The sequence below is a fragment of the Triticum urartu genome, chromosome 7 (assembly GCF_003073215.2).
Source record: "Triticum urartu cultivar G1812 chromosome 7, Tu2.1, whole genome shotgun sequence".
Lineage (NCBI taxonomy): Eukaryota > Viridiplantae > Streptophyta > Magnoliopsida > Poales > Poaceae > Triticum > Triticum urartu.
The window spans coordinates 222,485,369-222,511,243 of NC_053028.1; the positions used below are offsets into that span (position 1 = coordinate 222,485,369).

Sequence of the window (25,875 nt, forward strand, 5' to 3'; positions counted from 1 at the left end):
GACAAGTCTTTGTCCATGGCTAGGAAACTTAACCATCTTTTATTAACGAGCTAGTCAAGTAGAGGCATACTAGTGACACTCTGTTTGTCTATGTATTCACACATGTACTACGTTTCCAGTTAATACAATTCTAGTATGAATAATAAACATTTATCATGATATAAGGAAATATAAATAACAACTTTATTATTGCCTCTAGGGCATATTTCCTTCACAAGGCGCGCTCGGGCTGGCTTCTAGGCGAAGCGACGGGGCCCCAACTACATGTGGGCCATGTTTGACGTGTGGCACGTGATGGGACGCAGACACCTCCACTTCCCCACGTTGCCTCGGCAACCACCCATGCTGACAAAAGACTGGCACAAATTGCAGGGCCATCATTGCTCACCCTCGCCTTGCTCCTAATCCCCTCCTCCAGCCAAAAGCTTCTCCATATACAATCGTAACTCCGCCCCCTTCCTTCTCCTTCTCCAGCGCTGGTGACTCTGCGAATGGTGCCCGGAAAATCAAAGCCCACGGTCCAGGTTGTGACCTCCTCCTATCCTTCGCCAGCGCTTGATGCATCCTCCATCGCCAGGGAGGGGGATCTCAACTCCGCGCTCCCGTAGACGGCAGACGCTGACAACGAATGGGGCGTGACCTTGATCTGGTCCGGCTATGTGGAGTGGAGCACCTTGGCGCAGATGGTCTATCCCTTCTCCCTCCATAGCATCTTCGCGGGGCTTGTCCTGCCCTTCTCGGAGTTCTTCTGCGTCGTCTTCAGCCACTACAAGATCCATGCCCTCCATCTTCAGCCCAACTCCATTCTCCTCATGTCCATCTTTGCCTTCTACTATGAGGCCTTCGTGGGCATGAGGCCTTTTGTAGCGCTCTTTCGCCATTACTTCAGCTTGCGGCTGCACGATCGGACGTAGAGGTCCGCTTGTGCTTCCTTCATCGCAGTCTAGAAGGGGAACGTGCTCTTGAAGGCTGGGGAGAAGGCGGAGGGCTTCCGGCACTGCTGGGTCTTCTTGGACGTCAAGGGTCTCAATCCACTCCCGGAGCTGCCGATGGAGCTGCCCGAGCATCTCCCAGAGTGGGGTTCCGTGAAGCTCACCGATCCCCGGGAGAAGCCCGTCCTGGAGAGGATAACCACGGACATGGAGGCCAAGCTGTTGACGGGGGCGATGATGGTGAAGGAGTTCTTGACGCAGCGCCTGGCGCCGCTCCAGTCGCACTCGAAGCCCTTGTGGGAGTACCAGGGCGCGAGGGACGACGTAAGGCTTCGTCCCGCCGGCCTGATGGGCGAGGAACTGGACAAGGCTTTGGCCGCCCTGCTTAACAGCAATCCGGGGGGACCTCCCAAGGCCTATGCCTCGTTGTACCACCACGACGACAGGGAGGACCTGGTCACCGCCATGCCTGCCTTCAATGAGTTGGGGCTCGAGTCGTCCGACCACCCCAACTCCCCCGTGCCGGTGTCCTCTAGCGACAGCGGTGACGAAGAGGACTCGTAGGGAACTAAGGACGATGACCTAGAGGAGGTGCCCCCCCATCGCAACGCGAGCTCCTCCGCAACCTCGAGGACAACGCCGCCGCCGATGAGCGCCGGTCACGGATTCCCTGCGCTTTGTCAGGGTCCATAGGCGGCCGAAGCGTGCCCCTCGGATGGCACATGCATGTGGCCGGGCGGCCTTAGTCACGGGCGCGGCACTGCCCCCTCCTGGGGGCTCCTCGCACCCCAGCGGGGCAGCCATGGAGTCGGGCCGGTCCTCGGCAAGCCCCCAGCCGAAGGGCGGGGTGGCCCCCGCCGGGGCGGACATGGCCTCCTCGGCCATGACCCCACATGCCGACCCCCTCGCTCCTCCAGGCGACAATGCCATGTCAGGGCCTGCTGACGATGCTCCGCTAGCCCATAGGACGTGACCAAGACCACACCGAAGAAGAGCGGGGGCACCTCGGCCTCCGCTGAAGAGAAAAAGAAGAGAAAGTGGGCCGCACCAGATGAGTAAGTGACCTCCTTCGCTTTTCGGTTGGGCGCTGATCGCACGTGTGTTCACACCCCCCCCTTCTTGATGACCAGGGTTGGCAGCGCGGCGAAGAAGAAGAAGATGGGCGTCGTGACGAAGGACCCCATTGTCTCGAGGGCGCCCGTGGCACCCGACCGCGGTCATGGCGGTTGCGGGAACGCACCGCGCCGGCCTAGCGCGACCCTCGGGCGCACAGGCAGCATCGTGCCAGGGCATATGGGTGTGCCGCCCGCTCCCGGAGGCTTGTCGGCGCCGCCCGAGGGGGCGGTCACGGAAGCCACGATGATCCAGCCTGTTCCGCTGCTCGTCTCGACCGCGACACCTCCGGCCTCATGGGAGGGGACGACGTCCCTAATTCCTCCTACTGCTCCAGCCCTAGGCTCCGGACGTGACGGGTCTCAGCCCGCTGCGCGACCTCAGGCCTCCTCGACATCCGCGACCATGGCGTTTGACCAGGCAGCCCCCGATCGCCCGGAGCAGGAGCTGGTTCAGAGGGGCGGTCAGGAGCCCCCTGCGCTTCCGATGGAGGGCGTCGTGCGTCCCATGAAGATGGTAACGGCAGGCCCCCCATGGCCAACCCTCGAGCTCATGAGCTACGACCCCTTGATCACGTGCGAGGCCCTAACCGACGCCCACGCCGCACTCGACCGGCTCAAGGTGGACCTCTAGGGCACTGAAGAGCGCATTGGGAGGAGCGCCTGAAGTTGGCCGCAGGATGGCGCGAGCTATCCATGGCCCGCAAGGCGACCAAAGACAGGGCCGAAGCCCTCACCGCCGAGAGCAAGAAGGAGGCCGACGAGGCGCGGGTGTCCCGCGACGCAGCACTTGACGAGGCGAAGGCGGCCGCCAAGCGCTGCCATGAAGCAGAGGCCAGCCTAAAGGCGCTCCAAGGGGAGCAAGCCACTCGTGCGCAGCGACTCCGGCAGCTGGAAGACGACCTCAAGACTCGCGAGGCGAAGCTTGCGGATCGTGACACCGTGCTGTCAAAAAAAAGATGAACAGTGGGAGGGTGGTTGGAACAAGAGGATGCAGGGATTCATGGGAGGTGTCGAATTCACATCATACGTGACTCATTTGTATCCATTTATGTTAATATCTGTTTCCGTGGTTTTTGTCTTCGTTTTCATTTGTATCCATTTATGTTCATTTTTGTTTGCTTTCATCCCTACTTTGGAACGAAGATGGCTCCGGCGGACAATTTAGCGGAAATTTTCCTCAAGTGGCGTAGACGTGCAGGATTTAGATTGGGTGTTTGGAAACAAGAGGATAATCTAGATGGAAAACACTTCCTTCCAGCCGACCAGCCGAGTTGCACGCCAGTCACATCCTACGCATTCTCTCCGTTTGACAGGATAACACACCACCACATGTTTTAATAGGCCCCACATACAGCTTGAGCACCACGCATCCTTATCTCCAAAAGTTCGCCAACACGTCGCCTTCCACATCCGGACAGGTCGCCTTCTTCCTCTCTCCTCTCATCAAGCTCGCGCCCTCTCCCTCTACCTTGCTTTCAGATCAAGCCGCCCTTGCTCGCACCCTCTACCTCCCTCCTGCTACCAGATCAAGGAAGCTCGTCACCTTGTCATCGTTGACGCCATGCGAATAAACCACCTCCTAATCGATGTTGTGACCAGCAAATCAGAGATGCGACGGGCGGCGCGGTGTTGCGGTCGTCCAAAACCGAGTTGCAATCGGCAGCGCGCGTTGCTGGAACCAGCAGCGAGGTGTGCTGCAAATGACGACGGGGAATGCTGGCGAAAACTTCTACCGGCAGAAAAAAAAAAAGCTTCAACCGATGTGGAAAGAAGATTTAACTAGAAGGGGGAAAAAGTTCAACCGGCATGAGGAAAGTTCAATCGGCGTAGGAAAGGCTTCAACTGGCATGGAAAACAGCTTCAACCGGTGCGCCCGATGGCGCAAGCGGTGACGCCGAGAGCTGCGGCAACGAAGACGGCCACTGTTGTGTACAGCGACGGCATCCTGAAAACCTGCGAGGGCAGCGAGCCGGCGGTGCTTTAAGGTCGGTCGCCTCAAACAGTCATGACGTGTGTCGGCGGCGCTGCGCTGCGCTATGCATCCTGCTTGCGTTGTGTGTTTCTTTTGTGGAAAAACGAACGATGTGAGGCCTTTGATCTGACGTACTCAGAGGCACCAATCCAACAAGCGGCATGCAACCGGCCCAACTCCACAGGTGACTAATTTGTCAATCTTTTGATCGGTGTGCTTCTAGTATAAATTTTCCAAATTCTAGTCCAAAACATACAGGACAACAGTTCGAAGGGGAACACTGTTTCCCCGAGTCCCACGAGCGGAGAGACGCGCGCAAGTCAGTTTCGTACACCCCCCGTCCAAAAGAAAAACTACTAGAACCCATCCATCGCCCCATTTCCTACAACACTGGAATCAAAAGACCCAGGAGCTCCTACCCTACAACATGTACACACAGCTGAGACTCCGTCGCTTCCTGATGTCTCCCACTCGCTCACTTTTTCCCGCGCTTCCTCGTCGGCCGGTCGTCCTTCGCCCTCTTGGATGGTGGAGGCGTCGGAGGCGCAGCGGCCCGTTTCGGCGGCCGGCCAACGCTTCTCCTCCCTCCTGACGCTGTCTCGGCAGCCTTCTTGGAGCCGGAGGAGCTGCCCGGCTCTTTCCGGCCATCAGCCTTGGCAGCCTTCTTCTGTTCTGTCGCAGAGAGTTTCAGTGTCTCTAGCAACGAAACTCTCTCCGTTGACGGCACTGAGTTCTGCTTCATCCGCTTCAGGAAGTCCACCGCATTCCGCTTCTTGATGACGCCACCTGCTGCTGCCGCCGCCTTGCCACCGCTGCCGCTGCCACCCATCTTGTCAGATTTCTTCGTCCTTTCGTCAGCTGCGGCACTCTCCGAAGCTTTCCCCGTTTTCTGATTTGGAGCTGCGTTCCTGACAGGAGCCCGACCCTTGTTGGTCCTCATACCCCTGGCTTTGTCCTTGGCGCTTCCCTTCTTCTTTCCCTCGTCGAACTCCTCATCTTCATCTGTGTCCTCCTTCTCCACTTTCTCCTTGTTAGCAGCAGCAGCCTTCGCAATGGAGCTCCGCTTCCGGCAAACAATGATGGGCGCGGCCTTCTCGAGGAGCGAACCGGCGACCTCGGCATCCGCCTTGGCCTTCTTGGCGCCGTCCGTCGAGGAGCCACCGCCGACCAGGGGAGCAGCTTTCCCCGCCGTCCCGAGGCCGTCCCTCTGGAGAGTCGCGGAGATGCGCTTGGAGACGAGCGCGCGAGTCCTGGTCGCAGCGGCGTGCTCTGGCGAGCCACGCGGGAAGAAGACGAGCGCGTTGGCGCATAGCAGCAGCAGGTCGCGGTAGAACTCGGAGGCCGACGCGTAGCACGCGCTGTCCGGCCCGCCAGAGGCCCCACCGGATTCCAGCCTGGATCTGATAATCTCCAGGTCCACGTGGCGCCTGATGGTGCCCTTGTACTTGCCGCTCTCCTGCACATAATTTCGGTGGGTCGGTGAGCAGAGAAAGAGAGAGATTATTATACGATACGAAAGAAAAAGTTAGGACCCTCAAAAAAATAGTTGAGAAGAAAATCAGTTTCAAATAGGAAACCCGACACAGCGCGCATGTGAGACCACGATTCGTAACCCATTTTCCTTGTGGAGAAAATAGCAGCCAATTTGGAGGAGAAGGTTAGATTGGATTGTATTCTCTGGCGGGGGCAGGCGGCAACTAGTACCAAGTGGCCGACAGGGATGGCCCACCAGCATCTCCAACGAAGACATCGGTATTTGGGACGCGGGGCCCACCACCAGGCCACGCGCACCGCCTGCCAGGCCTTTCTCCAGCTCACCGCGTGTTGGACGGTCCAGATCGATCGCGTTCGTGCCAGTACGTAACGAACGAGACGACGAGACCGTGCGAACAGCCAGATTCCAAGTGCTCTTCTCCCTCGACGAAGATGTGTAGAGGGGTTGTTCCAGTTTGGAAGCAACGCAAACGTGTATGGTCGCGGTTGTATTTTTTGTTGCCTAATAATCAAAATAATCGTTCCGTGATTACGTACTGCCGGCCAACGGATCTCGATGTGGCACAAAGATTGAATTATTTATTGTTAATTTGCTTAATTAATGGAGATAATTATTTAGCTGAACAAGATGATGAATTGAGCATTTGTGCCTTTTTTTTACCGAGGGTAAGGAAGGTGGGAAATGGTAAATAAGAGATTTCTTCCGGGAAAAGAAAAGAAAACGAGAGAAATTTTTTACCTGGCTCTCGAGCCGCCGCTCGAACACGGCGCCGGACTTGCTGGTCCGGACCGACTCCAGGAAGGCGAGGAGCGGCTGGGCCTCCGCGGCGGGGAGGGGCACGGGCGCCGACGTGGAAGCCACGTCACCACCGCCTACCTTCCGCAGCCGGCGACGCCGTTTACGGGACGGGCTGGCCGAGCTCTGCACGTCGCTGCTCTCCTTCACCGCGTCGGCTTCCTTCGACCCGGCCGCCGACTCGCCGGAGGCCTCATCCTTCGCGGCCATCTCGCCGGCGGCCGGCTCATCCTTCACCTCCGCGTTGTCGTCGGCGGCGGCACCGCCAGAGTCGTGCCCCGGCGGTGGCTTCAGATCTGAGGAGTTGGACTCCTTGCATGACCGGGCGGACGCCTCGCCGGAGAGGCCGTTCTCACCGCCGGCCTCCTCCGGCGAATCGTTCCCTGTCTCCCGTTCATCCTTGAACGCCGGCGTGGTCTCGCCGGAGAGGCTCCTCTCCCGTTCCTCCTTCAGCCGTTTCACCTTTGATTGCAATGACCTGGCCGTGCCAACGAAAATAAATAATAAGCATTTTTTTCAAAGAAAAATAAACAGCGACCGACAGATCAGCATCGGACGGCCCACGAGAGGCCGCACTGGACGAACAGGATGAAGCTAAAGGCGTTTGATGTTTCTTCTTTATTTCTGGCTGTTATTTTTTACCCGATCGAGAGATCGTATCGCTCGACCTCGCGGCGGAGCTCGGCGACCCGCAACTTCCTGAGCTCATCCACCCACGCGTCGGAGACGGCGGCGTTTGGGTCAGGTTCCCCGCCTCCGTCCTCGTCGGCGCCGGCGGCGAACCGACGGTGAAGGAGGCGGAAACGGAGGCGGCAGCTGGTGGGCGTGAGGCGCGCGGCGGCGGAGGGGCTGCGCGACTGCACCTCCGACGCCACCGACTCCCAGCTCGAGGTGCCGTGGCGACTCACGGCGCACGCCAGCAGCAGCTCCTCGAGAGTTCCCCAGATCTCGCCGCCGGCCGCCGCCGCCGGCGACGACGACTCCGGCGAGACATCGGGATCGTCCGATCTGGCCGCCATCCGCCTCCCCTCCGCCCAATCGCTGCCACGTCGACGCGGTGACCACGGCGAGGGCTCATAGCGCCGCCTCCATGGACGGTGAGGTGCGCTAGGGTTTGGTTGGTCTGTTTTGGCCTCGTCCCGCCCGCCTATTCCCTTCCCCTCTCTGCCTATCTATCTCTGTGTGGTTCGTCTAGGTTTTGGTTCTGGTTCCGCCCCCATCTTTTCGTCTTTTTCTCCCCCATTTTTCTGCCCACTTTCTTTATCTGGTTCGCTTTTTAAAATCTTCAGAAATGGAAGCATCGTGTACCAAGCCCGATTGGGCAATTCTGAGGTTTCGAGGGGGTCTCCTCTGGAAAGTGGGCCTAATTAATTGGAAAATTATTATGGCGCTTGGCCCACATGTCATTGTCCAGCGGAATTGTTTATCTGTCATGTTCTCCCAGGCATCCATGTTGGATGGTGCGGTGCTTTAGCGTGACCGATAATGCGGCACACCGTGCGGTGTAATAAAGTGCGCACTGACACGTCGGACCCACCATACCTTAAGCAAGGGCTGAGTTGCTTAGGGGGTGTTTGTTTCATGGATTTTTTAGTCCCAGAGACTAGAAAAAATCCTTAAAAAGTCCCTAGAAATCAAACAGGAAGGACTTTTTTTACAGGGATTAGAAAAAGATTCTACTAAAGAGTCTTTTTTGATTAGTTCCTGAGACTAGAAAAAATCGTAGGACTTCTTAACCAAACACCATCTTAACCACTATTCTTAGCTTTAACTCTTGCAGTCTTCATCTAAAGAGAAAGATTACGGTCTTACGGGCGTCTGATTGAGTTATGTGGAACATAGGCAGTGATTGTTTTTCTTTTTTATCGGGCGACTCACTGAATGTAAAGAAAAAATATCAGTACGACATTTCTATCTTGTGAACCAGTGAGCCCTTTTCTTGGTTGCTTCGGTCGTGGCCTCGAGGGAACGGGTCGTGGCGAGGTGGCGAGCATGGTGGATATGTGTCCAGTGTTTTTTCTTTTCTTTTTTAACTCTGTTCTCCGGATTTTATTCATTCAATGGTAGTACATTAGAGTATGTAGCAACATAATTCAAACAATTAAAACAAAGACATTCTCTACGTACTACAGTTGAAGCTTCCTTAGTCCAATTTCAATGCACGACCCCAAACGGACGTCCGTTTCATCCTGATTTCGTTCGTTCGAGGGCGGCAAACGGACACACCCGCTTGCGGGCGTGCGGCCATCGGTGCGCCTAACCAGCCCGCTGCATCCCAAGTCGTGCGGCCGTCGGTACGCCTAACCAGCCCGCCGCATCCCAGGTCGTGCGGCACCAGTGCGCCCAACCCCCTCGTCGCATCTCAAATTGTCTGTTTTTTCGGATGTGAAATTTAACACACAAATTTAACCACGGGCCAGCGTCCACATCCGGTGTGCATGACACGGTCTTCGTCCTCGTCCAGGACTGCCCGACCAAGGCCGGGTTCCATCCCGGCGGCTCCTCCCTCGGCGCCTCTGCCCGCATGTCCTCCATGGCCTCCTCCTTGACATAGGTGTCGAGCTCGGGGAAGGCGACGTCGCCGATCGCTGACAGGGCCATCATCTCCTCGAGGCCCTCCCATTGGCGCTCGTCGTGGGTGTGGAGGGAGTCCACCATCACCAGCCTCATGAAGTCCTCCTCCTCGGCCGTCATTGGCTCGGGTGGTGGCGAGGACGAAGACGATGACGGTGTTGGAGTGATGCCGCGAACCAGCATGCGCCCGTGCGGCTGGGGAGGCTGGAAGCGCGTGCTGCGGTCAGAGCGCGCGCCGCGGGCTCGGTGGATGGACGACGAAGTACGACTGTCGACGGATGTCATGCTCATCGCAGAGCCACGTATCCCATAGCGGCGAGTCAATGGCGTACCTCCAATTGTCGATGAGGTCTGGCGGCAGGCGGGCGCGGTGTCGGTTGATCTTCTCCCGGCGGGCATGGCCGCTCACCGGGACCGGCGGGATGGGCACCCGATCCACGAAGAGGTGCGAGTTGTTGGGGATGTCCACGTCGCTCCACGGTAGCGGCGTGCACGTCTCCCAATACCTCTTGTAGATCTCGTACTTGACGTACGGCCGCTTACGAGGCGGGACGCCGTCCGGCGAGATATGGAACATGGCTGGTGGAGGCGAAGGTGGAGGCGGAGGCGGAGTAGTGGAGTGGCGACGGCGGCTGGACGACGTCCCGACCTCGGGATCGTGCCTCGTCTTGCGGCCGGGGAACCAGTGCCCACCATTGCCGCGGGAAGGTGGAGGAGAGGCGGGCTAGGGTTTGGTTGCCGGGCTTCGAGGAGGCACGCATCGCCGGAATAGGGAAGTGGGAGTATGGACTCCCACCGGTCCATGGTTTCCACATTAAAAAGGACACCGACCACTCGGCGGGGTGGCTGCCAGGTGGGGTTGCCCGTGCGTGCGCCGTAAATGTGGGCGATGGCTAGTAGGTGGGCGGCTAGCACACGTGCCCGAGATGGATGTGGAGCAGGCACGTGGGCATCCATTCATCATCCCTGTGGACGCAAATCCGGCGCATGTTTGAGACAAAAATGGGTCGGGTCGGACGTGAAACTGAAAGAAAATGGGAATGGGGTCGCGCGTTGGGCCGTGCGGTCTGTCTGTTTGGGCCCAAACGGACAGATAGTATGGGGTCGCGCGTTGGAGTTGGCCTTAGGGCATCTCCAACGGAAACCCGCAAAAAACTTCCCGTATCCATCATGCGGACTGGTGGTGCCCCGTCCACGGACATGAATGCGGGAAATCGACATCCAACGCTAGCCGCATACATTTCAAACTATTTTTTAACAAATCAGATGAAATTCCTGCAAACACGGTCGGATTTCGTACAAACATAACGGATTTCTTACTGTCGACATTTTGGGAACGGGGGTCCCCAGACTTGCCTGCCTGCGGCCCGCGGCGTGGCTGAGCCAGCACGCCGTACAACCCATCTTCACCAGCAAAGCACTCAAGACCCTCGCGAGGCGGACGACGCAGGACCTCCTCCGGGGTGGCCTAGCTGGGCAGGCTCACGAGGAGCGGAGATATCAAGGCGGGGCGAACCTCACGAGGCTTTCGTGACGTGAGCCGTGACGATCGACACCAGGCGGGCGCCAGCGCGCACAGCGTCCTTATTTCCTCTTTGGTGCAAAGGGGGCAAGCGCAACCGCGGAGTACCGAGGCATCAGGCAAAGGTTGTCATTTCGGTGCAACAAGACCAAGACCAAGGACTGCAAGACGGAGGTCATCGTGGAGCCCGGAACAGCATCACCACTAGAACTTTGTGCAGGTGAAGACTACTTTTGTCAGGATAGGTTGTACTAGCTACCCCCCTTCAAATTAGCCCGCCATTGTTGGCTCCCTTCCCGCTCGATATTTGGGAAGAGGATCAGGGCCTCTATAAATAGGACTAGCCAACACAATGGAGGGGACAACTGGGCTCGAGAGAGAACAACTTAGCTCGAGGAGACGACTTAGCTCGAGAGAGACCACCTCACACACAAGCTCACCGAGCCCAAGAACGCCTCAACCACAGGAGGTTGTTCTTCCCTTGTATTGTTCACCATCAGCCCAAGAGGTAATCCACCACCACCACACTGGAGTAGGGTGTTACACCGCAACGGTGGCCCAAACCAGTATAAACCCTGTGTCCATCTGTGTTGTGAGTTCGTCGAGTTCGTCCGCGTGATCCTAACAAGCTAGAGCGTAGATCGGTTGGAGGGATAGATTTCGCGCACACCCTACTGTTCGAACCTTAAGGGTTTGCCGGGACCCCAACCCCGACATTTGGCGCGCCAGGTAGGGGTGCGCCGTAGCTTCCTCTCCGTCGCTCCATCACTCCGTCGCCCCGTCGTCTCCATGGCGGACGCTCGTCGTGCTCGAGCTGAGCGTCGGGCCGCCCTCGCCGCCCGCATCGCTCAGACGGCACCCGTCGGTGGGCCGCCTCGTCGATCTCCGTCCCCCGCTGCCAACACAGCCACCGGCCCGGTGGGAAACGAGCAGCAGGCGTCCTTGCAAAATCCTTCGGTGCGGCAGGGCGGCCGCACCGCTACTTCATCACTCGCTCCTGCTGGCTCTTCGTCTCACGCGCACCGTGCTCCCCTGGAGGTGCGGGCCGCGCTCATCGCGGCAAACGAGCTCCTGCGTTACCGCCCTATCGACGACGTCTATGAAGAGTGGCTCGACCGCGTCGCCGAGCTCGTCCGTGCCGCGGGGGGCTCTCTGGCGCCGTCTCACTCTCTGCCTCCCCCTCAGCAGGCTGCGGGCAACGGGGCCCATGGCGCGCCTCCACCACCTCGACCCCAAGATGGTGCCTTGGCGCCAAGGCGCGCGCCTCCGCGACGCGATCCGCCACGCCCGGCGCCCGCGCGTGAAGAAAGGAGCTGCCAAGAAGTCCCGCGACCGCGAGAAGCCGCACCAGCGCTCCCCGCGCCACCTCGTCAAGACCACGCGCCGCCTGCAGTGGCGCAGCGCGGACCTCGCCAAGACCAAGATCCGCCCCTGAGGCGGGCCCCGACAACCATGGCAGGCTGCCGCGCCTTCACCCCTGAGCTGCGTAGCGTTGCCTGGCCAGGCAAGTTCAAGTCAGATCTGCCTCCACGGTACGACGGCACCGCCGACCCCGCGGAGTTCCTACAGCTCTATGAGTTGAGCATTGAAGCGGCCAACGACGACGAGAAGGTCATGACGAACTGGTTTCCCATGGCTCTCAAGGATGGGGCCCGCTCCTGGCTCCTGAACCTGCAGCACGGCTCGATCTCCTCCTGGGACGAGATGCGCGACCGCTTCGTCGCCAACTTCCAGGGCACTCGTGACCGCACACCGGTCGCGGGCGACCTATGCTGCATCAAGCAACAGCGAGGAGAGACCCTCCAGAAGTACATCCAGCGCTTCAACAACACTCGCCTTAAGATTCCCAAGGTCTCGGACGAGGCCATCATCTCCGCGTTTTCCGACGGCGTCCGCAAAGTCAAGATGAAGGAAGAGCTGGCCATCCATGAGGAGCTCTGCACATCTCAGGAGCTGTTCAACCTGGCGACCAGGTGCGCAAGAGCTGAGGAGGGGCGCCACTCTCTCCTGGAGCTGCCAGCTGTAGGAGTGGAGGAAAAGAAGGCCAAGGCCAAGGACGTGAAGCGCAAAGAGGCACTCGTGCTCGCAGCGGAGCCCGACACCAAGCGAGGCAGAGATCAGCCCGAGTCATCCAAGAACAGTCGGCCCTTCTGCGCCTTTCACAACCTGAACACCCACAACACCAGCGACTGTCAAGAGCTTAGAGCTATTCGAGAAGGACGCTTCGGCTGACGCCTCGAGCGCAGCGACCGGGGCTACGACCGCGGAGGAGGACGCGGAGGCGGACGCTGGGACGACCGTGGCCCGCGCCAGGAGTGGCGCGACCGGCCTCGCGAGGACCGCTGGCAGGATCAACCTCGCGAGGGCGCCTGGAGGGACCCGCCTCGCGAGGATCGCCCCCAGGGCAACGCCGGTCTTCCCCCGTTGCCGCCGCCAAGGAGGAACGACGACCATCACCAGGACGAGAGGGCTGGGGGCTTCCAGGAGTCGCGCGCGGTCGCTTGCATCCTGGGCGGCGCTCAAGCCCCAGCCTCTCAGCGCATCTTCAAACAGTTCGCTCGCGAAGTAAACGCGGCGCTCTGCTACGTCTTGAGCTTGCGTTGGTTTTCCCCGAAGAGGAAGGGATGATGCAGCAGAGTAGCGTAAGTATTTCCCCCAGTTTTTGAGAACCAAGGTATCAATCCAGTAGGAGGCCACGCTCAAGTCCCTCGTACCTACACAAAACGATAGCTACTCGCAACCAACGCGGTCAGGGGTTGTCAATCCCTTCACGGTCACTTACGAGAGTGAGATCTGATAGATATAATATTTTTGGTATTTTTGGTATAAAGATGCAAAGTAAAAAGTAAAAGCAAAGTAAAAAGCAAAGCAAGATTAAAGTGATGGAGATTGATATGATGAGAATAGACCCGGGGGCCATAGGTTTCACTAGTGGCTTCTCTCAAGAGCATAAGTATTCAACGGTTGGTGAACAAATTACTGTTGAGCAATTGACAGAATTGAGCATAATTATGAGAATATCTAGGCATGATCATGTATATAGGCATCACGTCCGTGACAAGTAGATCAAAACGATTCTGCATCTACTACTATTACTCCACTCATTGACCGCTATCCAGTATGCATCTAGAGTATTAAGTTAAAAATAGAGTAACGCCTTAAGCAAGATGACATGATGTAGAGAGATAAATTCATGCAATATGAAATAAACCCCATCTTGTTATCCTCGATGGCAACGATACAATACGTGCCTTGCTGCCCCTTCTGTCACTGGGAAAGGACACCGCAAGATCGAACCCAAAGCTAAGTACTTCTCCCATGGCAAGAACTACCAATCTAGTTGGCCAAACCAAACGGATAATTCGAAGAGACTTGCAAAGATAACCAATCATACATAAAAGAATTCGAGAAGATTCAAATATTATTCATAGATAGACTGGATCATAAACCCACAATTCATCGGTCTCAACAAACACACCGCAAAAAGAAGATTACATCGAATAGATCTCCACAAGAGAGGGGGAGAACTTTGTATTGAGATTCAAAGAGAGAGAAGAAGCCATCTAGCTACTAACTATGGACCCGAAGGTTTGAGGTAAACTACTCACACTTCATCAGAGGGGTTAGGATGATGTAGAAGCCCTCCGTGATGACGGCCCTCTTCCGGCGGAGCTCCAGAACAGGCCCCAAGATGGGATCTCGTGGATACAGAAAGTTGCGGCGGTGGAATTAGGTTTTTGGCTCCTGTTCTGATTGTTTGGGGGTACGTGTGTATATATAGGAGGAAGGAGTACGTCAGTGGAGCACCGAGGGGCCCACGAGGCAGGGGGCGCGCCTTAGGGGGGGGCGCCCCCACCCTCGTGACCTCCTCTTTGACTCCTTGGAGTAGGGTCCAAGCACTAGTGCAGAACCGGGCAATAGCACTGGTTCGTAAGGCCCTTTAGTGCTGGTTTCATAACCGGCGCTAAAGTGTAGGCACTAAAGCCCCCCCTTAGTACCGGTTCAGCACGAACCGGTGCTAAAGGGCAACCATGTGGCACGAGCCAACTTCGGGGGCAGGGAGCCCTTTAGTACCGGTTGGTGTCACCAACCGGTATTAAAAGGTTGGGGGGGTTGGGTTTATGATTTCTTTTTCATTTAATTTTGTGTTTTCCATTTAATTCTTTTTGTTTGCTGGTATTTTACGATACTACATATTGTACACGTTATGCATATATATAAATAGAATTTCTAGTAGAACCGATCATAATATATATATATATATATATATATATATCATCGAATGTCTCACAACCACCATTAATTAATTCACACATATATAGACACATGTATATATATATACAATTTCTCCTAATTGGTGCCTTCGGAGCATGATAACAATTGGAAGTGGTTCATGGGGGCGGTAGCGGGTAATAGTATTCTCCTTTGGGATCTATGACCTGGTCGAGCAAAAATTCCGCTATTTCCTCTTGAATTGCTTGTATGCGCTCCTCTGTTAGGAGCTTCTCCCGCACCTCTTTGAACTGTTAAGAAGGAGATCAATATGCATGTGTATTAGTTGTGTGACTAGATATCGATAATGGTGTAAAAATTGTGAATAGTGTTCTGACAAACATACCCACTCCTGTCTTTGAGATTTGCTCCTTTCGGACGCCATCATGCGAATGTTCTCGCAAATGTAGTATGCACACAGATTATTCCCCGGCGCCTGCTTCAGGGCCTTTACGAGAATGGAATTTGATCAGATAATAATTAATCAAGCATGATAATTAAAGAGATGGCAGCTAGCTAGTACTACTTAATTACTTACCTGGGGTCGATACCATTTTAGATTTTGGTTCCATGGGCCTGGAGTGGCCCTGATGAACTTTGCCCAAGCCCTGCCCGCCGACAAAGAAAATGAATAAATGGGTTGTTAAATAGTTGTTATTAGGAAATGACGAACTAATTAAATAGGCCGAGATATAGTTAATAATGATTGAAATTACCCGTTGACTATCCCCTTCACGATGGTGTAGTCACTTGCTTTCTTAAGTAGTGAGTCTAGTACTTCAACTGTTCCTTCATCAACTTTAGTGATTAACAAGATCCAGTGAAATCTGCATGCACACACGTTTGCATGTCTTAATTAAGCGGGCATATGTAAGCAAAAACATGTAGCTAGCTAGTAGGCAAAAACAGAATTTGTAGTACAAGACAGTGTGACTCACTCGAAGTTGTAAGGAAGTAGTATATCTTCATTGTATTTGAGGCGCTTGAAGAACTCTAGCATGCTTTCCTCTATACTTTTTCGTAATATGGATCTAATTTCCATGTGTATTCATTAATGGTATTTGGTTCAACGAACCCAATGCCATAGCGTCCACCTTTTTCATTTCATAAATCTTCATCCTGCATAATACCACAGAAAAGAATATAGTGAGGATAATTATAGGTAATGATTGATCAAAATGATCACTACACCTAGCTTGAGAGTTAAATTATAGAAAGAAATCACTTACAGACAATAGCAACTGACGATAGATTTGTCGAGCGCGTCTTGATTGTATAGCTGAAATAGTTCTGAATACTCAACGGCCAGAGCTTTCTCATGGTAGTAATGCTCCTCCTTGACATTCACCATGAGGGACTCTCGATTGGAAATCTTGGTAATGTCCATGTACCATCGATGCAATTCATACATTCTCGTTGGGAGGTTCTTGACCTTGTCTGGCTCGACCAAAGGTTGGCCCCGGACATATTTCCGTTTTATTTCCTCCTCTCTAGTTGGAGACATGGGCTCGATATCGAGGAGTTGTCCAACAGTGATCCCGATCGCTTCAGCCTGCGCAATATGCTCCTCGGTTATTACCACATCGCCCACCCCGGGAACGTTAACGGTTTGCCCACAATAATATTGGGCGCGCGTACTCTCATGTGTTGTTGGCACAACAAGCGGGGGGATTGATTGCGCCGCCTGTTCTCCCAGCTGGGGAACGGTTTTACCGCTTCTTCTGCCAGCTGATTTGCTCGAGCTCGAGCTCGCCTCTTTCTGTAGACGTGCTTGATTTAACTTCTTGATGTGGCGCTCATAGTCTGTGTCAACAGGCTTGGGAGCTAGTGCTCTAGCCATACGAATGAAGTGGTCAATCTTTTCCACAGGCACTTTCTCCCTTGGCGGCGATGGCGGTTTCAGTGCAAAATGGGCTTCCACCTCGGCCTTTGATATGGCTACGTTTTCCTCCTCGGACTTGTCGTAAGGCCTCTGCGGAAGAGGCGTGAGGCTTGGACCATATTGAAATCGCTTGCCTCCGCCTGTACCTCCAGTACTACCTTGACTTGTACCGCTACGCACCATAGCTGAGGCGGCTCTCTTTCGTGATTGATGAGGCGGCGAAGACGGCTGATGTGGCTGAGTTGGAGGAGGAGTGGCCTGAAGCTGTGCCGGACTTGGAGGAGGAGTGGCCTAACACTTTGCCGGACTTGGAGGAGGAGGAGTGGCCTGAAGCTGTGCCGGACTTGGAGGAGGAGTGGCCTGACGCGTTGGTGGACTTGGAGGAGCGGGAGTCTGCTAACTCGGTGGCGGACTTCGACGATGAGTCAAATGACGCGGTGTCGGTGGCCTTCGAAAGATGATGCAGTCCTTTCTCCATAGGATGATACGATGGTTGGCCTCTCCCAGTGTGTGCTCATCGTCACCTCCAGGAATGTCAAGCTCTAGCCCCGAATATTGGTCCACCACCTCATCAACCAAGACACGAGCATAGCCCGCTGGAATCGGGTTGCAATGGAAGGTTGCCTCGGGGGGATTTGTAAAAGCAAGGGCGTCCGCCACCTTCATGGATATGTTCTTCATTTTGAAGTGCAGCTCGCAGTTAGTGTTCTCCATGACGTCATCCACTGGGTAGCTATCCAGCAATGCGTCGCCCGGGGCGGAACCCACGCTGCTTCTCGGCATGGATTGGACGGTGCTATCCAATGGTGGATCATCTGCTAGCTGCTGAGACCCCCTTTGCTGGCTAAGTGAGTCGATCTGCTCCTGCTACCGCTGGAATTTGACTGCCAAGTCCGCGTGCGCTGATTCTAGGCCTTGAAGGCGTTCATAGTCTAGCTTCCTCTGCTCCTCCTCCATCTTCCTCTTCTTCTCCTCCGCAATCTTCTTTCTCGCACGGGTTATGTAGTCGGCGTTCCAGTCCGAAAACCCCTCATACCACGGCATAGCGCTCATGCCTCGTGTTCTTCCCGGGTGTTCAGGATTTCCCAGGGCACGCGTAAGCTCGTCGTTCTCTCTGTTGGGCTCGAACACCCCCGATCGAGCCTCTTCTATTGCAACAAGTAGCTTATCTTCGGCTCCGTCCAGACATGCCTTATTCGAAACTTTGCCTGTCTTCGGGTCCAACTCCCCCCATGCGCATAGAACCAAGTCCTGCACCTGGGGGGCCAGCTCAATGTTTCTGGAGTGACACCTGCATCCAGCATCTCTTTCTCAGACTTATCCCACTTAGGCATTCCCACCGCATAGCCACCTGGCCCCAGCTTATGGAACTTATCCTTTTTTGCGGCATTGGCCTTGTTTATTCTCGACCGTTCCTTAGATAATTCCGAATCCTTGAATTTCACGAAATCATCCCAATGAGCACTTTGCTTCTCTAGTGTTCCCTCGAATACTGGAGTCTTCCTTCCTCCCTTGACGTACTTGGCCCATTCACGAATCTTGTGGTTCTTGAATGGAACCGCCATCTTCCTAAGAGCAACGTCCTTGACTTTCTCCACATCTGCATCTGTGAAATGATCTGGTAGGGTGAAATGTTCCATGAGCGTTTCCCAAAGCAGAAGTTTTTGTCGGTCGTCGACAAAAGTAACTCCTGGATGTGGCTTTGCTGGCTCTCTCCATTCATGAAGGGAGATCGGGAGTTGGTCCTTCACAAGAACTCCGCACTGACGAATGAACTTGTCCGCAATCTTCTTAGGCGCTAATGGTTCGCCATTAGGTTTGATGGCCTCGATATTGTACTTTACGCCCTCCTTCAACTTTTTGTTCGGGCCTCGTTTCCTGTTGCCTGAAGATTTGCTCGATCCGGATGGCTGAAAGAAGAAAGATCGATTCGTTAATATATCTTCAAGTCATTTAAAACATGTGATGATCACCAGATGCCTGCTTATATAAATATATATACCTCGCCTGTCTTTGTTGTTTCAAGATCAACATTTTCTTCATCATGTGCATAGTTCTTGACTTAATCAATTCAGTCGTCGCGATCGAATATCATATCACCCTTCCCGGTGTTGTTTAGATATTCGGAGCCGTCATAATCTTCTTCATTCTGATCATCATCTGGCCCGTGAGGATTGCGTATGATATTGAACAGGGCCTCTTCTCCCTCTCTGCCGGTATTGTCCGCCATAGTTTTGTTTAACTAATCCAAAAGAAATATATTCAAATTACAATGCATGGATGCAATCAATTAATAAGGAAAAACTGAATCAATCATAGTACATAATAAGCATCATCAAATATAATCTCGAATACGTCGTCTCGAATAATAGATATAATCTCTAATACATCGTCTCGAATAATAGATATAATCTCGAATACATCGTCTCGAATAATAGATATAATATCGAATACATCACTAGCTAGCTAGCTAGCAAGCTAATAAAGATTGAATACTACAGAGTAATCTAGGCCACTCGCGGTTCCTGAGGTGCGGGCGGTGGACACCCAAAGAGAAGGAACCATCACTGGATCATAGCTCGGGTGATCTCCCAAAAGAACCTGAGGTATTGGAGAACCTGACGTCCATAGCAGCCATGTAGCGATGGACGTGCTCGTCCTCCTCCCTGACACGGTGACGTACCACCTCCGGCGGGGCCGACTCCCTCTGCACCGAAAGTGGCCCACGCGAACGCCACCAAAGGAGATGAGGGTCGACGACGGGACCCGGGGCCGGGTTCCCCACCAAGCATCGCGCCCCTGAAGGTAGCACCTCCCAGTGCCAGCCCGGCGGAGCCCAGTCCCGGACATGGGTCCTCTGAAGCAGGACGTCGTCGCGAACGGGTCGACGGCGTGGATGCGGGCCGGGCATCGTCGACAACAAATACTATATGCCGCAAAAGTAAAGTAACATTTTTTAAATGATGGATTGTGATTTCATATATGCAAATTCTAAATTTTAGAACTAAAGCTAACATTACTAAAACTAACATTTCTAATTTTTCTATAACTAAAAAACATTTCTATATAACTAACATTTCTAATATTTCTATATAACTAACATTTCTATAACTAAAACTAACATTTCTAATAATTCTATAACTAAAAAACAGAAAGATTGCTAACAATTCTATAATAATGTGTGTGTGTGTGTGTGTGGTTGGCGGCCGGGGCAGGAGCTCATCGGCGAGGCGTGACGACGGTGGGCGGCGACAGGGATGGGGACGGAGACAGAGACGGGGCGGCGACGACGGGGACGGGGACGGGCCGGGAGGGGATGACGTACGGGAGGACGGGCCGGGCGGGAACGACGGGAGGACGGGGCGGGGGGCAGCGACGGGGACGACGGGGACGGCGACGGCGACGGACGGCGACGGGGGCGGCAACGAGGGGCGGCGGCGACGGGGCAGAGGAGAAAGAAGCAGGGAGAGATGAGAAACTGACAATTTTTTGAAGTGTTTTCTTATATAGAACCCACCTTTAGTACCGGTTGGAGCCACCAACTGGTACTAAAGGTCTGTTTTGGCCAGGCGAAGCGGCGGGAACCGCACCCCCTTTAGTACCGGGTCGTGGCACCAACCGGTACTAAAGGCCCCCCCTTTAGTACCGGTTGGAGCCACGACCTGGTACTAAAGGGTGTGCGCTGCCAGGCGAGGGGCACAAAAGTTTAGTCCCACCTCGCTAGCCGAGGGGGACTCGCACCTGCTTATAAGCCCTGCCGTCGCTGCTGTCTCGAGCTCCTCTCTTAAGCAGGCCTTCTGGGCCTACCTCTTTTGCGATGCCCTGTTGGGCCTACTGGGCTAGCGGGCCTGCATCCTGGCCCAACTAGAATTTGGGTTTCTAGTCGTATGCAGGCCGCTATGGCCCAGTAGGTGGGCTTTTTTTCTTATTTTTTTGCTTTATTTATTTTTATTTTATTTATTTTAGAGTTGTTTTTTGCTGTATTTAGAGTTTGTTTGTGAATATTTTTGCTTTAGGTACAAAAAATTACAAACTTTCTATTAGTACTGGTAGTTTACAAATTTGAATAGTTTAAATATTGAATTATTTGAAATTTGTGTGAATCACTAGTTTGTGAATAACTTAACTTTGAAAATAGATTTTTCAGTGATTCTTTTTTCTTATGTTTAATATTAGTGTGTTTTATCATTATATTCAATTTGGTAATGCTTAGGTTATTTAAAAAATGAAATGCCTTTGTAACGGATGAGTTTTCGTCCGAAACCCTGATACTTCAAAAGAGATTGTCCATTTTGTACACGAAGTGCATCCAGTTTTTGCGGTAACCCTCTCTACTTTTTTGCACATGCTATGTGGGTGAAATTATGATACCATGCCAACTTTCAACCTTTTCTGAGTTCATTTGAAATGCTTTTCAATTTCAGGGTCATTTAGCTGAAAAAATCAGTAAATACATGAAAGAATTTGCTTGCACATAAAATTTCTTCGCGTTTCAAATGCCAAAACACATAACTAGCTACCCTAACTATTACAAAGATTCCCTCCTGGGTGTGAAACACAGAAGAAAGTGATGATAGTGAAGCCGATCACATCCCAGATCTTTGGGTGTGAAACTTTTTCTTCGCGTGTGTCCCTTTGCGCCGTAGCCATGGAAAATCTTCATCATTAACTGGATTCTCGGGTCAATATTCACTGTGAATGGAGCAATTTCATCAAACTTTTCATAATCTCCTGACATGTCTGTCTTGTCATCCACTCCCATGATGTTTCTCTTCCCAGAAAGAACTATGTGCTGCTTTGGCTCATCATACAATGCATTTGCTTCCTTATCTTTTCTTTTTCTCGGCTTGGTAGACATGTCCTTCACATAGAAAACCTGTGCCACATCATTGGCTAGGACGAATGGTTCGTCTGCATACACAAGATTGTTGAGATCCACTATTGTCATTCCATACTGCGGGTCTTCCGTTACCCCGCCTCGTGTCATATTGACCCATTTGCACCGAAACAAAGGGACCTTCAAATCACGTCGATAGTCAAGTTCCCATATGTCCTGTATATAACCATAATATGTTTCCTTTCCCGTCTTGGTTTCTGCATCAAAGCGGACACCACTGTTTTGGTTGGTGCTCTTCTTATCTGATCGTGTAAAATGTATTACCATTTATCTCGTACCCTTTGAAAGTCATTATATTTGAAGATGGTAACTGGGACAGCAAGTACAGGTCATCTTCAATAGAGGCGTCATGCATGGTACGTGTCTGCAACCAGCTGGCGAAACTCCTGGTTTGTTCACATGTAATCCAGTCATCAGACCGCTCCAGGTGTTTGGAGCGTAGCAAATTCTTGTGTTCATCCATATACGGAGCCACCAAGGCGGAATTCTGTAGAACTGTGTAGTGTGCTTCAGTGAGAGAATGTCCGTCCATACATATTATTTGTTCCCCTCCTAGTGTGCCTTTTCCATCCAGTCTGCCCTTATGCCGTGATTCAGGAACACCAATCGGCTTAAGGTCAGGAATAAAGTTAATACAAAACTCAATGACCTCCTCATTCTCATGGCCCTTGGAGATGCTTCCTTCTGGCCTAGCATGGTTATGAACATATTTCCTTAAGACTCCCATGAACCTCTCAAAGGGGAACATATTGTGTAGAAATACATGACCCAAAACGTTGATCTCTTCACATAGGTGAACTAGGACGTGTGTCATGATGTTGAAGAAGGATGGTGGGAACACCAACTCGAAACTGAAAAGACATTGCACCAAATCATTCTCTAACCTTGGTATGATTTCTGGATTGGTTACCTTCTGAGAGATTGCATTGAGGAATGCACATAGCTTCACAATGGCTAATCGAACGTTTTCCGGTAGAAGCCCCCTCAATGCAACCGGAAGCAGTTGTGTCATAATCACGTGGCAGTCATGAGACTTTAGGTTCTGGAACTTTTTCTCTGCCATGTTTATTATTCCCTTTATATTCGACGAGAAGCCAGACGGTACCTTAATACTGAGCATGCATTCAAAGAAGATTTCCTTCTCTTCTTTGGTAAGAGTGTAGCTTGCATGACCCTGATGTATGCCGTCTTTTCCGTGCATACGTTGCCGGTCCTCCCGTGCCTCAGGTGTATCTTTTGTCTTCCCATACACGCCCAAGAAGCCAAGCAGGGTCACACAAAGATTCTTCGTCACGTGCATCACGTCGATTGCGGAGCGGACCTCTAGGTCTTTCCAATAGGGCAGGTCCCAAAATATAGATTTCTTCTTCCACATGGGTGCGCGTCCGTCAGCGTCATTCGGAACAGGTTGTCCACCAGGACCCTTTCCAAAGACCACCTTCAAATCCTTGACCATATCATGTACATCAGCACCAGTACGGTGGCGAGGCTTCGTCCGGTGATCCGCCTCACCTTTGAAATGCTTGCCTTTCTTTCTTACGGGATGCCTGCTCGGAAGAAATCGACGATGTCCCAGGTACACATTCTTCTTACAATTAGCCAAATATATACTGTCGGTATCATCCAAACAGTGCGTGCATGCGCGGTATCCCTTGTTTGTCTGTCCTGAAAGGTTACTGAGAGCAGGCCAATCATTGATGGTCACGAACAGCAACGCCTTTAGGTCAAATTCTTCCCCCATGTGCTCATCCCACGCACGTACACCTGTTCCATTCCACAGTTGTAAGAGTTCTTCAACTAATGGCCTTAGGTACACATCAATGTCATTGCCGGGTTGCTTAGGGCCTTGGATGAGCACTGGCATCATAATGAACTTCCGCTTCATGCACAACCAAGGAGGAAGGTTATACAAACATAGAGTCATAGGCCAGGTGCTATGGTTGCTGCTCTGCTCCCCAAAAGGATTAATGCCATCTGCGCTTAGACCAAACCATACGTTCCTTGCGTCATCTGCAAACTCCTTCCCATACTTTCTTTCGATTTTTCTCCACTGCGACCCGTCAGCGGGTACTCTCAACTTTCCGTCTTTCTTACGGTCTTCTCTGTGCCATCGCATCGCCTTGGCATGCTCTTTGTTTTGGAACAAACGTCTCAACCGTGGTATTATAGGAGCATACCACATCACCTTGGCAGGAATCTTCTTCCTAGGGCGCTCGCCCTCGACATCACCAGGGTCATCGCGGCTGATCTTATAGCGCAATGCACCGCATACTGGGCAAGCGTTCAAATCCTCGTACTCACCGCGGTAGAGGATGCAATCATTAGGGCATGCATGTATCTTCTGCACCTCTAACCCTAGAGGGCAGACATCCTTCTTTGCTTCGTACGTACTCTCGGGCAATTCGTTGTCCTTTGGAAGCATATTCTTTATCATTACCAGCAACTTTCCAAATCCCTTGTCAGATACACCATTCTCTGCCTTCCATTGTAGCAATTCCAGTGTGGTGCCCAACTTTTTCTTGCCACCTACGCAATTCGGGTACAACAATTTTTTGTGATCCTCTAACATGCGCTGCAACTTCTTCTTCTCCAAATCACTTGTGCAGTTTCTCTTTGCATCGGCAATGGCCTGACCTAGATCATCAACGGGCTCATCCGATGCCTCTTCTTCAGCTTCTTCCCGCATTGCCGGCTCAGCTTCTTCCCGCATTACCGGCTTAGCTTCTTCCCTCATTGTTGTATCATCGTATTCAGGGAACCCATGGCCAGGATAGCTGTCGTCGTCCTCTTCTTCTTCATTGTCTTCCATCATAACCCCTCTTTCTCCATGCTTGGTCCAAACATTATAGTGGGGCATGAAACCGGACTCAAACAGGTGGACGTGAATGGTTCTTGACGTAGATTAATTGTGACCATTCTTACAGCCAGCACATGGACAAGGCATAAAACCATCCACCCGCTTGTTTGCCTCAGCCGCAAGCAGAAAAGTACGCACGTCATTAATGAACTCAGGAGAGCATCGGTCATCCTACATCCATTGCCGGCTCATATTCAATACACAGCACCGAAAACACCAAATTAATACAATACATAAAGTTCATACATAAAGATCATACAACACTTAAATGCAACAAACAAATAACTCTCTAGCTAAAGAATTTAAATGCAACAACAAATGCGATCAAGATCGCAACTAAGGTAACAATTGATCCAACAGCATAATGATACCAAGCCTCACTATGAATGGCATATTTTCTAATCTTTCTAATCTTCAAGCTCATTTTCTCCATCTTAATCTTGTGATCATCGACGACATCGGCAACATGCAACTCCAATTCCATCTTCTCCCCCTCAATTCTTTTCAATTTTTCCTTCAAATCCTCGTTTTCTCTTTCAACTAAATTTAACCTCTCGACAATAGGGTCGGTTGGAATTTCCGGTTCAACTACCTCCTACATACAAATATCTATGTCAACTTGATGGGCATAATTTGTCATAAACACGAAATGCAATGAATAGTTCTAAAAGAGAATATACCACATCCGAATCATAACCCGGACGAGGGCCGACGGGGACGGATATCAAAACCATGGCACTATGTATAACAAACAACATACGGGTAAGATAATTATACGAGTAACTATATATCCAAATCACACAAACATCAATTTTTTATATAAAACTTCATGAACAAGAGGCTCACCACAAGGTGGTGCCGTCGACGGGATGTTGCGAGCGATCGACGGTGGTTACGACGGAGATTTAGAAGGTACTAAGTAAACCACACCTACATATGCAAACTAAGTGTTATTTTTGACCTCAAATTGCATATAAATCAAATACTAGCACATATATATAATTCCTCCCAAATTACTAAACTCAAAAATCAATCACTATATAAAGCATTGCACGAGCTAATCTAGCAATGAGAGATGAAAGGACAAAGTTGCTAACCTTTGTGATCATTTGAATGGATGGGGGCCTTCAAATCTTGACAAATTTTGGGCAAAATGTGTGATGAGCTTGAGAGGAAGAGGGAAAAGAACAGAGAGGAGAGGGGAAAGGGGAAGAACAGAGCGAGCTTGGGTGGACGAAGGGTCTATGTAGGACGACCTTTAGTACCGGTTCGTGATACGACCCGGTACTAAAGGTGCTGGAGGGGCCCCGGACTGACAACATCCTGCCACCACTCACTTTAGTACCGGTTCGTGGCACGAACAGGTGCTAAAGGTTCGCCACAAACTGGTACTAATGAGAGTGGTCGGCTAGCCGTTGGAACCGGCACTAATGCACACATTAGTGCCAGCTCAAATTCAAACCGGCACTAATGTGCTTCACGTTTGACCCTTTTTCTACTAGTGAAGTCTCCTGGATCACGTTCGGTGAGAAAATCACGTTCTCGAAGATTTTATTCCGTTT

The 25,875-nt window shown here is 52.3% G+C and overlaps 1 protein-coding gene across 1 annotated transcript; it reads right to left on the reverse strand.

Annotated features, from left to right (window-relative positions):
• Positions 1 to 4,204: 4,204 nt before the first annotated feature.
• On the reverse strand, positions 4,205 to 7,566 carry LOC125526063. The gene is made up of 3 exons (XM_048691091.1): positions 6,952 to 7,566; positions 6,253 to 6,787; positions 4,205 to 5,475 (listed from the first exon to the last, which is right to left on the reverse strand). The coding sequence occupies exons 1-3, from the start codon at positions 7,326 to 7,328 to the stop codon at positions 4,495 to 4,497; spliced, it is 1,893 nt and encodes a 630-aa protein (XP_048547048.1). The 5' UTR covers positions 7,329 to 7,566; the 3' UTR covers positions 4,205 to 4,494.
• Positions 7,567 to 25,875: the final 18,309 nt, after the last annotated feature.